General features: G+C 34.0%; 2 protein-coding genes across 3 annotated transcripts; one reads left to right on the top strand and one right to left on the bottom strand.

Annotated features, from left to right (window-relative positions):
• The first annotated feature begins 4744 nt into the window (after positions 1 to 4744).
• On the top strand, positions 4745 to 6491 carry LOC139136467 (uncharacterized). Its single transcript, XM_070704196.1, has 2 exons — positions 4745 to 4925; positions 5127 to 6491. The coding sequence occupies exon 2, from the start codon at positions 5175 to 5177 to the stop codon at positions 6459 to 6461; it is 1287 nt and encodes a 428-aa protein (XP_070560297.1). The 5' UTR covers positions 4745 to 4925; positions 5127 to 5174; the 3' UTR covers positions 6462 to 6491.
• Positions 6492 to 7535: 1044 nt separating this feature from the next.
• LOC139136451 (uncharacterized) lies at positions 7536 to 11188 on the bottom strand. Of its 2 annotated transcripts, none has more exons than XM_070704185.1 (4): positions 11090 to 11188; positions 10406 to 10542; positions 9899 to 10035; positions 7536 to 9338 (listed from the first exon to the last, which is right to left on the bottom strand). In XM_070704185.1, the coding sequence occupies exons 2-4, from the start codon at positions 10469 to 10471 to the stop codon at positions 7607 to 7609; spliced, it is 1935 nt and encodes a 644-aa protein (XP_070560286.1). In that variant the 5' UTR covers positions 10472 to 10542; positions 11090 to 11188; the 3' UTR covers positions 7536 to 7606. The 2 variants fall into 2 exon arrangements, with proteins under 2 accessions (XP_070560286.1, XP_070560280.1); XM_070704179.1 differs by lacking the exon at positions 11090 to 11188 and adding an exon at positions 10920 to 10994.
• Positions 11189 to 12799: the final 1611 nt, after the last annotated feature.

The following is a 12799-nucleotide window of genomic DNA, read 5'->3' as shown; positions in this document are numbered from 1 at the left end:
ATCATGGTCCAAAATGATTAACATTTGAAGAGGCCTCCTTATAAAATTCTCACAGTTCAGGGAAATCGGGCAAGAGAGACAGTTGAAGATGAGTGAAGAGATGCAATATTCGATTTAATTGACTAGGTCATCCCTAAAGACACTGCCCAGGAAAAAATGTGTGTGAGATTTCGGAGAAAAAACAAGTTACTATATACAAGTGACAGCATTACATTCAGTATGACGTTTGACATTGTGTATTTTTTGTATCTACATTGTGTACATGAAACTGACAAGCTCACATTGACAAATATCTTTGACTACGATAGATAGTGATTGCAAAGTTTCATCATACACTGACAAATGATTTAGATTTACAGATACCGTATTGCAGAAGTAAACATACTAAGAGTTTTTATTGTAAGATGACAAACAATCTGCTATTTAATGCCGTTGCAAATGTTTTAATTCAACATAGATAGATAATATCAATGTGTGGCTTGAACATGTAGACTTTACAGAAGATATCTTTTCAGTGAATCCAGGACTTTATCCTTGCCAAATGTTCACCTAACAATTTGTGTATGTTTTCCTCACAATATTTTGGAATTTTACTTGAGCAATTAATATAATTTTTTCTTCCAATGACGTGTAATTCTATACAGACGTGACTTCGGTAAATCAGAAGCGAGCAAATATAATAAAAATGCCACATACCCACATAATGATTTTGTTTGTAGTTGCAGAATGTCATCTTTAATCAAGTATGAGCAATGTTTAGTAACATCCCTCCACATATCATTGTCAGTGCATCTTTTAATATGCAGAGTTCAGTGTCATCCACACGAACACCAGGAATAGGCGGTGGTAATGGGATACTCAGCTCAATTTCTTCTTGAATTCAACAGTAACTGCTTGCTTTCTATTGATGTAAACGATGGATGCAAAAGATACATCTAAGGATCCTCCATAGGATGCTATTACATCCTCATCTGCACTGTAACTGCACTCGTGAACCTACAAAAAAACATTAATTATTTGAATTTAAGGCAGTGGCACCTTACAAATCTGGTTGTTGTTCGCATATGTCTTTATAAATTGAAGGACAATAAAAGGCTGTCACTGTTGTTTCAATCATACATGACCCGCTTTTGCTCCGTACATTCAAAGGACGTAAAGTTCACTTACTACGATATTTCCTTCCATGCATATTGTAGTGATGTCAATATCATTAAAAGGACAGTAACAGCATATTGGTCTTCTTCATTGTTTATAACATAAATGAGAAATACAACGACAAATTCTATGTTACCTGTGCTTAAGGTAGTATCATTTATCAAATGATTTTGTCGGTCACTGATATTGGATTGATGTAATGTATGCTATATGCTTTTGGATAGCGAGTATATACCAGCGGTCCATACACGTGACATAGTCTTAATTTTCACAGGGCGAAATTGTTTGTCACTAAACTTTCTAACATTTAATTACACTTTATTACCAAAAACATATTGATTGACTCATATTTAGTAGATTCAACTTCCATTCACTAGACATAACTCCCGTATCAGCCCGCCAATCTTAGTGCCAGCTGACACACGGCCAATATAAAGAAAACTCTTCTACTTTGTTAAAATAAATAATTTCCCTTTCTACTAATGAAAACTCATTTTCAAGCATACAGGTCATAAGCTTCTACTTTAACAAATAAATTTCAAAGATATGACAAATTATTGGCAATCAATGTAATCTTTTATCCTTTTTGAGGGCAAATATGCAGAGCTAGTTCGATAATTTTTGCACAACCAGTGGTTGTACGCTAAGCTTTGTTAGAACTCTGGGCATGAGGTTCAGGGCTACACATCAAATCAAATCCTAAACAAAACAAACAGAACACATCCTATAAAATTAGAGTTTGAGTTATATGAATATCGTCATTTTTGTCAACACTATGAAGAAAGGTGGATAATGAATCCAATCAAGTATGGCTTATAAAAGCTATTCCGTATTGGAAAATTATAGTAAAAAATCTCACTATTTCCTACTCATCACAATTACAATTACAGAAAATAACAAATAGTTTCTTATAGTTACCTCAACTGTGATTTTCGTCTGACCTTTAACGGCATCTTTAGGGATATATAGACTGATACGCTCATCTCTTTCAAATTGAAATACTCCTCCACCTCTGTCAAAATGAAATATTTCTTGAAAGGCCTTGATATTGTGATGACCAACGATAAGCGTGTCACTACTCCCTTAATGCCATCTGCACTTTCATCCTTGAATTTAAAATAATGAAAACATTTATAAGTCGTCCATTTGAATCTAAGCCTCACCAGGATTAGTCTACATGCCCCTTGCAGGGTCAATGTCAAGTAAAATTTGTGGTTTACAAGGCCAAGGTATCAACGGATGATAACGCGGACTAGGTTTACATTTGCCTGACTGATAACAACTTCACTAATCACATGCAATCCTCTTTTAGCAAAAGGTATCGGCACTGCACACAGCTCTCCAAGTTCATCGCCTCCTTGAAACAAATAACCTAGTCTTTGACATTTCGTGGTCAATTATTGACAAAGCATTGAGTTATTCTCATATTCTGACATAATCAAGCGTTGTCATCTTTGTAGTTCACAAAAGCTTCACATAATGCTGACAAATCTACGCTTTAAACAAACGCTCAGAGTTGATTTCAAAATATCACCGTAAAACAAGTATCATTGATCAAATTTTAACGCCACCTACAAATAGAATAGTACACCCTCACCAAAAATGAGAGTGTAGAGCAAAGAATCATTCACTTCTTCTGCTGGAAGATGACAAGATGCATGAAACTTAAGGTGGAGGGCGACGAATTCGGACGCGCACACGCTTTAGAACGTTTCTGCGCAGATTTAACTCCAGCCTGCCGCAAATGGGTTATTTTATAGCGCATGTATTTAACATCACCTGTCATTGTTGAAATTGCGCTTTTACCAAATTTTTTGACCCAGTGTCTTAGAAATACATGTGACCTATTACCTTGTCATATTTTGACCCCCTAGGAAGCTGGTTTTTATTCAATATGAGCGAAAAATTAACATTTCTCTCCCATTTATATGGCGCAAATTACCCATTCACCTGGAGATATTGTAAAAAGTAGCGTGGTGACACCCTTTTATTAAAAGTGTAAACTAAATGGTATTATGTCAGGAGTTTATTCGCCAAGTTGGTCAAAATGACACCATTCAAAGCGACAGGAAGAAAGTTCGAAAATTATATAATGATATAATTTCGATATCGTCATTTTGTAATCGATACTTATGTTAAAATATCTTCACAAACATCATGAAAACTATACATTCGATAAATATTGATCTCAAGTCTTGGTATTTATTAAATTAACTCAATTGCTAAGCGTTTTTTAATTGCTTTCTTTAGTTTAAGTGAATTATATCATTTTTATTTATTTCTAATGACGCCATTTTAACGTCCGTTTCCATGGAAACGAGCGTGGTGACCCCCATTTTTTATTTCATTTTTGCACTTGCACAACTTCCAAGAATATTTGTGCAAAGTTTCAAGAAAATGACACCACAACTTAATTTTGACGTAATTCGTAGTACTTCGCCTTAAATAGCAAATATCATTACTTGGTACTTGAAGTAATTTTTGTAGTTTATTGTATATATAGATATATATATATATATATATATATATATATATATATATATATATATATATATATATATATATATATATATATATATATATATATATATATATATATATATATATATATACATCACTTCTTGGTCTTTTGGCCAGGGGTCCATATATCTTTCATGAATTTGACTTTGTTTGTGTACCGTCTATTTACTGTCTGTTCTGTGTTGTTTTGTGTCTATGTTTACAACTATTGTCTTATAAATTCTGACCTAGTGTTATTGGATTATGTATATATATATATATATATATATATATATATATATATATTTTATATATATATATATATATATATATATATATTATATATATATATATATATACATATATATATATAGTCTTTAGGGGCATGTAGACAGCTGGTCGATCTTGACATTGGTTTCCGGTGATTACTCGCTTATTATGTGACTTGATTATACACCTCTTTCATAAGTAGCGCCCTCTGGCGGCCATTTTTATGAATGACGTCATTCGGGGGCAACGAACCTTCCATTTGAATGCGGAAGACAATTTGTTATGTAACCGGCGACTGCTACGCTGACGAGTTTACCGCCAACCCTGGTCAATGTCCAAATGGCTGCCAATATGGTAAGTTTAGTTTCTTTTTCCCAGTCAATGCCAGGAAATACGTTTCAAAGTTAATTCTGCCGTTATTTTAAAGTAAAAACAAAAATTCCATCAATGTCATGTCAATGTCACCGCGCACCGCGGAGTTTGTTTACATATCACCAGGCTAATGACCGCGGGTCTAATGACTCCATAACGGCACTGTCAGTGGTGCTGTTGTGATTGTAAGCATGCATTAAGGCTGTGACAAAATACAACTTAAAACGGACTCTGTTTCTTAAGCAGATTTGAGCAACTGAATGTGATAATTTTTAGAAATAAATCATGCAGTTAAAACTTTGATCAAAATTAAATGGAAAGCACCAAGTTGGCAAGGATGACTGAAACATTAAAAAAGTGTAAATATTAACTGAGATTGCAAATATAACATGATGATACCATATGATCAGTGACATTTTTTTATTTTTTAAAAAAAAATCAGCTTCTCTGTTCACCTTCAAAGAATTCTGGGAAGACCAAAAAATTGTGCTGTCCCACTCTGTCCCAGTTATGGCAAGATTCATGTACCTGGTCATGGAGATGTGACTTATCATAAAATTCCACACAAGGAGGAAATAAAAAAACTATGGCTTGCAAAAATAAGGCGAGATGAAGACAAGACCTTCAAGGTATGTATGTGAAAGCTATATGTTAAATTAACTAACTGAACAGTCTTACTTTTGTGATAATATATATACTTTAGAATGAAATAGGATAGCAAAGGTCACTGCCACAATATACTGTATCTTATAAACTCTACTCTGATAAGTATGTTGATTGACACATCAAATCCATTCACTAATAAGGTTAATTACTTGTTTTTGTTTCAGGTTGGAAATCATACTGTTGTTTGTTCTCTCCATTTTAAAGATGAGGATATGGAATTCCATCAGTTTAGTGGTAGGAGAACCCTTCACCCTGGTGCTGTGCCATGCATTTTTAAATGTTGGGAAGGTGTACCCCATTTAAAATCTATTCCAAAACCAACTCGCCCACTGAATGCACTTCAACTCGCCAGATTTTGCAAACCAATGGCCCAGAGTAGTTCTGCTGAACATTGTGAGTCTGATGATATTTGTGTGACATCCGAAGATGTAGTGGCTGATAAAAAAGCGCCGTGTACTTCAAGTTTTGAACATTTGAAAAAGGAAATAGAGGAACTTAAAAACAAAATCAAACTGTTAACTGTTGAGAACCATCGTTTAGAGACTGCCCTTCACAATTCAGAGTTTTCTATTGAGAATGTGAAAGATTGTGATGTTTGTTTTTATACAGGTTTTCCAAATAGAGAAGTTTTTAAATCTCTCCTAAAATATGTAAATCCAGGTCCCAATGGTGAAAACCTTGTAAATGTTCGTCAGACATCAAGTTCCCACCAGAATACAGGCACAAAGATTGGGAGACCAAGAAAGCTCTCAGTTGAAAACCAGTTTTTCCTTTTTTTATGTCGAGTACGATTAGGCCTTTTTGAGCGTGACCTATCATACAGATTTTCAGTTTCTGTCACTACTGTGAGCAATACTGTTGTATCCTGGTCAAATTTTCTTTATCTTCGACTTGGCTCCATAAATATATGGCCTTCTAAGCAGGTTGTTATAAACACAATGCCAGATTCCTTTAAAGATAAGTATCCTGATACCCGTGTTATCATTGATGCAACTGAGATAAAAATTGAAATGCCATCATCATTAATGTTAAAATCTCAGTCATATTCCAATTACAAATCGACAAACACACTGAAAGGACTCATCGGAATAACCCCTGCTGGCAACATAAGCTTTGTTTCTCAGCTGTACACTGGCAGTATTTCAGATCGTGAATTGACAATCAGAAGTAGCATCCTGAAAAATTCATTTGACCCAGGGGACCGAGTATTGGCTGATAAAGGCTTTGAAATTCAAGATCTACTAGACCAAATAAATGTTAAGTTAAATATTCCACCGTTTCTTGGGCAACAGGGGCAAATGACGGATGATGATGTCTTTGAAACTCAGCAAATTGCTGCAGAAAGAATACATGTGGAAAGAGCAATAAACAAAGTGAAAAATTTCCATATATTTGATTCAGTGATCCCGATGTCATTAACAGGGTCAATCAATCAGATTTGGACAGTGTGTGCAATACTAACCCTCTTTCAGAATCCAATCATTTCTGTGCCTAATTAAAGGGACCATGGCTGCAACACTTTTGATGATCATACTGTCAGTTACTTATTCTGTTCTTCATATCTGCTATTGTTTCTTGTCATTCTCGCTAAAAGATTTTTAGATGTCACATATTCAGAATTACAGTACATACAGTGTGTATACATGTTAAGTTCAAGTGCTGTTGTTTAGTATTAAATTAAGGAATTTGGAGAGGTAAATTTGAAAGTCATTTCTCTAAATTGCCAATTTTTAGATTCTTCTTTATAACTATTATCAAGATGTGTAATAAAATATGAGAGTCACCGCAGTCATTTATGAGATACAAGACAATGAATTGTAACATTTATGAGAACAAAATGCTGAGTCAGCATTTTTTCACCAGTGCTTTTCTGTGGACAAATTCACTCAATGCCGTCTATCTCAAAATTAAGTGCGGTGACCATACAATATTATTTTATCTCAATTGTTGATTTTCTGACTGAGCTATGTGCAAATTTTCATGAAAATGACAATGTTACAAGTTGCTTTTCCAGTAATTCTCGGTGTAATCCTATGGGATGGGACAAATTCCATGTATACACCCTTAAGTCTGAGCAAAATTCACAAGCCAAAGCTAATAACATTTACTGAGGCCATCTTGATAAGTTGAATACAGGGTGGATTGGAATGATTTAGGGGGTAGAACAAGATTGTACAGTTAATGAAGATGAATTGAATGAATCATCAAAAGTTAGCTACTGTCCCTTTAAGTTTTACACACAAAACAATGAATAAATTTATTTTATAGTTGAGAGCAATCCATGATCTGAAAGTGTTACTGAGTTTTACTACTCTCCTGCAAACTCACTGCTGATATTTGTGATGTGTATGAATTCTCTGAGTTCAAGGTCATTCTGTGACCCCTTTCTGGTGTTTGTTACAGTTATACAGTTATACAGTCTGACAACTTACTGTCAAATTCAGTAAACTATGCCTTTCATCATGTTTACTTTAACTGATGTTTTAAAAATGTACATTCATTTACCAAATAATATTATAATTTTGAAAGATTTCAAAATAAAGGCAAAGAAATGCAACTATAAGATAGACTAATTTTTCTCTTTGATAACAGTTTTATTTGCATCCATATTATTTACATATTTACAAGTACAGTACCTATAATTTCAGATTTTAACAACATCTGTATCACTTGTGTATGAAATTGCCACAGGGATAAAGTGTGTCTCATAAAAATACACAAGTTTTCTCATCATTGACTCCCAGAAAGAAACATCAAATTTAATTCTCTCAACAAGCAAACCTTTATCAGTATATACAATGAAGTCACACCATGACACACCACAGATTCCCATTTGTCCTTGTACTTGGTAGTAGTATCTGTGATCTTTTTTAAGATGTGGCACACCATCTACAATTTCACAGTAAAATCTTTTGTCACTACAGGCATCTCTGGGACTGACATGTCTATAAGCATATGCACATTTTATTTCTGCTATGCCAACACCACTTTGCTGATCAATTATTTTGACATCTGGTGATGCTCCACACCAGGACATGTATGGATTTACAATCAATCCAGACTTAGAAACAGAAATTTGTCTGCTACTATTTAGCATATAATTTTCATATCTTTTCAAAGCTTTGGCCTCATTTATTAAACCATATTTAATTGCAGGAATGTGTGAGAGGTCCTTTGATGACATTAATGTACCTCTCACAAATTTTTCATGTTTTCCATGTTGTCTACGTTTTGTCACATCTCCAAATGTACTACTAGTCAATCTGTTCTGCCTGGCTTCAAACCATTTAGGATTGTTATTTTGACCACGAGTCTGTTCTTCTAAATTAGCCGATTCATCTGAGCTTAATTTAAGTTTATCCATGAACTTGGAAATAATTTCAGTACAAGGACCATTGATATTGAAAACTGGGACAATATTTACAGGAAGTGTTGGGTAGGTTTCAGGAACTGACTCCACAATGATATCAGTACAAATGTTACACAAGACATCAAAATTACCTTCAGTTAGTGATAGTTGATAACTGAGAACACTGCCCATAGGTACTTGAAAACCCATTTTTGTAGGGACCATATCAGTATCAGTATTATCTATACAAGAAGACAGCTGACAAAAACCTAAATTTAACCCCCCAAGATCATTAATTAGCTCTTTCAATGCCTCATTTGAAGTGTGTTGCACAGCCTTCCCTCTGGCCTCATAAAGTGTGCAAATCACTCCCGATGAGTGTTTCATACCATATTTTGGTTTAATGACATTATATCCCATTATGGGTTCCGGTGCGATTCCATCAGTCCTTGGACGATGCCACTGTTGTGGATTGTCAGTACATGTTCCGGAAACAGGAAATTCTCTCAACTTCAACTTGTTACAATGATCTAGAAGGTATAAAAGCCCAACTACGTGGTTGCAGTAGCCTGCAGCACCCGCCACACATGAACATTTTGAATCCAATACTTCTGCTGTCTCCAAACACAGTGACAAGCTGACAAAATGGGGTGTTTCATTTTTCTTTTGGGACCTGTAGCACTTCCCTTTAATCAAACACTTTGTGTCTGTCTTGCTGATTCTTACATCATGCACATAATTTTCATAAAAAAATTTGTACCCTTTATCCAGTGGCTTTTCAACATAATCCCCAAAAATTTTGCCAGACTTTTTCACATGGTTCATAATTTGAACATAGGAGAAGCCTACTGGAAGTGACTCACAAGAACTGGTCCATTTGTGAACACTAGAAATGTCTGAAGTAGGAGACTTGTCCGGTGTTCCTACACTCCTGCATTTTGGACACCTCAGCCTCTTTGCCCTTGTAAAACACTGTCCTGGATCAGGGTCAACAATAGTATGGACATCATGGTATTTCTTCCGAACCCTTAAATGCAAACAAACATGTTTTGATAATTAATTAATTAATACATTTATTTATTTATCTATTCATTATTTATTTATGTATCATTTTATTTATTTATTTATTTACTTGCCACACTCAATATGAAATTTTGCATATCAAATAAATAACTACTGTATCTTCCATATGGAAACAAACCATTTAAATATATATATTGAAGCTTGGGTATTTAAATAATAATAATAATAATAATAATAATAATAATAATAATAATAAAACACACATATGTGTGTGCATTTGAATGTGATTAAATGTATATATGTAGTAAAATAAAATATATAAGATTATGTATATAAGGTAATAAGAAAATTAATTGTGTAAAATTTAAGATATCAACAATACCATACCCAAAATAATTCCACGATCAGTTTTCTAATAAAGGAAAGTCATGACTAATAAATGAAATTATAAAATTCAGCCCAAGAATTATTCAAAAGTATGATGATACTTGGACCACAGATTTCTAATTTACTTTGTTGTATTTAAGACCATTAGTTTTTCAAACAAATGTATTGCATACTAACCTTGTTATAAGTGTCGCCCTGGTATCTGCAGACTTGTAAACTAGACCTCTACATTTTAACCAAAACTGAAGTTCAGATTTCTTACATTTTTCGACTTCCTTATGGAGATTGCAGCCTGGTATATCTTCCTCAGTTAGCTGTCAGTTTTGAAAAGAAGATACATCTCAATCATGCTTGTTTGGGCAATTAAATGATTAACAAAATGTTATCAAAATAATAAGCAGTCTATTTCTATCTTTTATGTAAAATAGTCAGTCAGTTGAACCCAACAATACCAAAATTACCTATTTACTTTCATGCAATCCACTTGCAAGAAAATTACTGGATAAAATATTTTTTGCTGTAGTAGTGAACCAGAGGTTATATCCTGGAAACGCACAGTGAGAGTCTGTTTTGTATGATCAGTGTAATATCGAGCAGAAACAAAGTTTTGTCCACAGACAGATGGTCAGACTGACAGACAGACAGACAGATAGATAGATAGATAGATAGTGGAAAATTATTTACATTTGTGCAAATACAAGCTTCAACACCACTGGCAGTACTGTCATCAAGATTACTCATCATTGTCATTCATTTCTGTTACAGGATATTCCATGTACAGTGTAATCAGTCACCATTTCAAATAGTAAATATCACAGCATCTGTTCAGATGTTGAAAAAAATAAAACAACAAGCTTTAAAAACACAATGTGACAAGTTTTAAAACAAGAAAAGTATTTGAATATAGAATAACTCCATAGAGTCAGTGCTCAAAATCGCCAGTGTCAATAATAAACTTCATGCTCCGGACATCATTCCACTTGCTCATGTTGATTTGATGAATCCGGTAGGTAATGATTCATTGTTTGGGTCATTTCAAGTCACCCACCTTGACTGCTATCCTGACTGGAATTATCTTTAATATTCAATTTACAATACACTCTCAGAATGCTTTCGGATAAACAAAAAATCAGTGCAGCTAATGGACTGTATTATCTTACAGTACAGTTGATCAGAATTCATTCATAAAGAAACTCACCACCACTGACAGTGCCGTTGGGGAGTCATTAGACCAAACAACAAACTCCGCGGTGCGCGGTGACATTGACATGACATTGATGGAATTTTTGTTTTTACTTTAAAATAACGGCAGAATTAACTTTGAAACGTATTTCCTGGCATTGACTGGGAAAAAGAAACTAAACTTACCATATTGGCAGCCATTTGGACATTGACCAGGGTTGGCGGTAAACTCGTCACTGACGTCAGCTGCAGCGTAGCAGATTGTCTTCCGCATTCAAATGGAAGGTTCGTTGCCCCCGAATGACGTCATTCATAAAAATGACCGCCAGAGGGCGCTGCTTATGAAAGGGGTGTATATCCTCATTCTAAAATGGCAGGGGCTGAACGACTGACACTCAAAAAGTGCTTAAAATCATGTTCAGCAAAATAAAAATGCCTCTAATTCAAAATGTAAGAATTATATTGCAAAACAAAATAGTTGTTTTGTTATATAGCATTTTAAAACATGATGTGAAAATTTCAGAAAATATGACCCAGCTAAAACAGAGTTATATTCTTTGGAAATGTTGAAATTCGGATAAAAGGGAAGCAGGAATTCAGGTGATCTGCATACATTTGCATACATTAACCATTCTATATCATGCAACTTACGACTGCTTGCCAAGCTAAAAGGTGAACCTAACCAATTTTTAATCTTGGTTAGCAAACTAATTAAAATTGGAAGAATATTTGCAAAATACAGAGCATTGGGTGCAGTGCCCTCTTGACAGTATTTTCTTGATATTCCTATTCCTAAAAACTCTACCTTAACCTTATTTAGATTTGAAGCTATTTGGGCATTAATTTGGGAGCCATATTTAATTTCTGAAAATCACCAAAGTGTCTTGTAAAAACATTGAACCCAAAAAGGTGTTTCTTCATGCTCAAGAAATATAATTAAACTTCAAAATGGCTGAAATAGATAGTTCAATACATTTTATGACAGAAAATTTCTTTTGTATTGGATTTATGCAAATTAACGAAGTGCCAACGCAAATCATTGCACCTCAAACATCATTTGACCATGCCAAAGAAATACACTTTCAATTTTGAAATCACAGAAATAGCTTGTTTAACCCTTTGACAGTTGTAATTTTTTTACACCAAAATTTTAATACGATATTTTACCAATTTCTGTGAACATTTCTGTACGTTTTTTCATAATTTTGGACCAAATAGATATCATTTTTCAGCAGCTACAGATTTTAATCAAAATTTTGCCAAAAAGCAGAAAAATTGACTGTGGTACATTTTATAAAGTTGACAAAAATAGACTTTGGCGCCCTAAAGGTTAATACGTGGTATATGACAGAAAATGTCTTTTGTAGGTATGTTGGCAACCCTATTGAGGTTATGCAATTTAACGAAGTACCTAAGCAAATCGTTGCATCTCGAAAATTGTTTGTCCATGCCAAAGATATACACTTTTAACTTCGAAATCACAGAAATAGCTTGTTTACCCTTTGACTGCTGTAATTTTTTACACCAAACTTTTAATGCAATATTTTACCAATTTCTGTGAACATTTCTGTACGTTTTCTTCATAATTTTGGACCAAATGGATTTTTCAGCAGCTACAAATTGTTATCAAAATTTGGCAAAAAGCAGAACAATTGAGTGTGGTACATTTTATAAAGTTGACAAAAATAGACTTTGGCTCCAAAAGGGTTAATACGTGGTATATGACTGAAAATGTCTTTTGTAGGTATTTTGTAGGTAGGTTCGAAATCACAGAAATAGCTTGTTTACCCTTGACTGCTGTAATTTTTTACACCAAACTTTTAATGAAATATTTTACCAATTTCTGTGAACATTTCTGTACGTTTTCTTCATAATTTTGGACCAAATGGATTTTTC

This window comes from Ptychodera flava, chromosome 1 (assembly GCF_041260155.1).
Source record: "Ptychodera flava strain L36383 chromosome 1, AS_Pfla_20210202, whole genome shotgun sequence".
Taxonomy (NCBI): domain Eukaryota; kingdom Metazoa; phylum Hemichordata; class Enteropneusta; family Ptychoderidae; genus Ptychodera; species Ptychodera flava.
This window is presented reverse-complemented; position numbering and strand designations above follow the sequence as displayed.

What these genes read in the sequence shown, in the direction of transcription:
- LOC139136467 (XM_070704196.1), top strand. Translation starts at nt 5,175, where the DNA reads ATGGAATTCCATCAGTTTAGTGGTAGGAGAACCCTTCACCCTGGTGCT.
- LOC139136451 (XM_070704185.1), bottom strand. Translation starts at nt 10,471, where the DNA reads ATGACAATGATGAGTAATCTTGATGACAGTACTGCCAGTGGTGTTGAA. An exon ending in AAGCTTGTATTTGCACAAAT is followed by an intron (nt 10,036 to 10,405) that starts GTAAATAATTTT and finishes CAAAACTGACAG; the next exon opens with CTAACTGAGGAAGATATACC. An exon ending in AGGGCGACACTTATAACAAG is followed by an intron (nt 9,339 to 9,898) that starts GTTAGTATGCAA and finishes TTTGCATTTAAG; the next exon opens with GGTTCGGAAGAAATACCATG.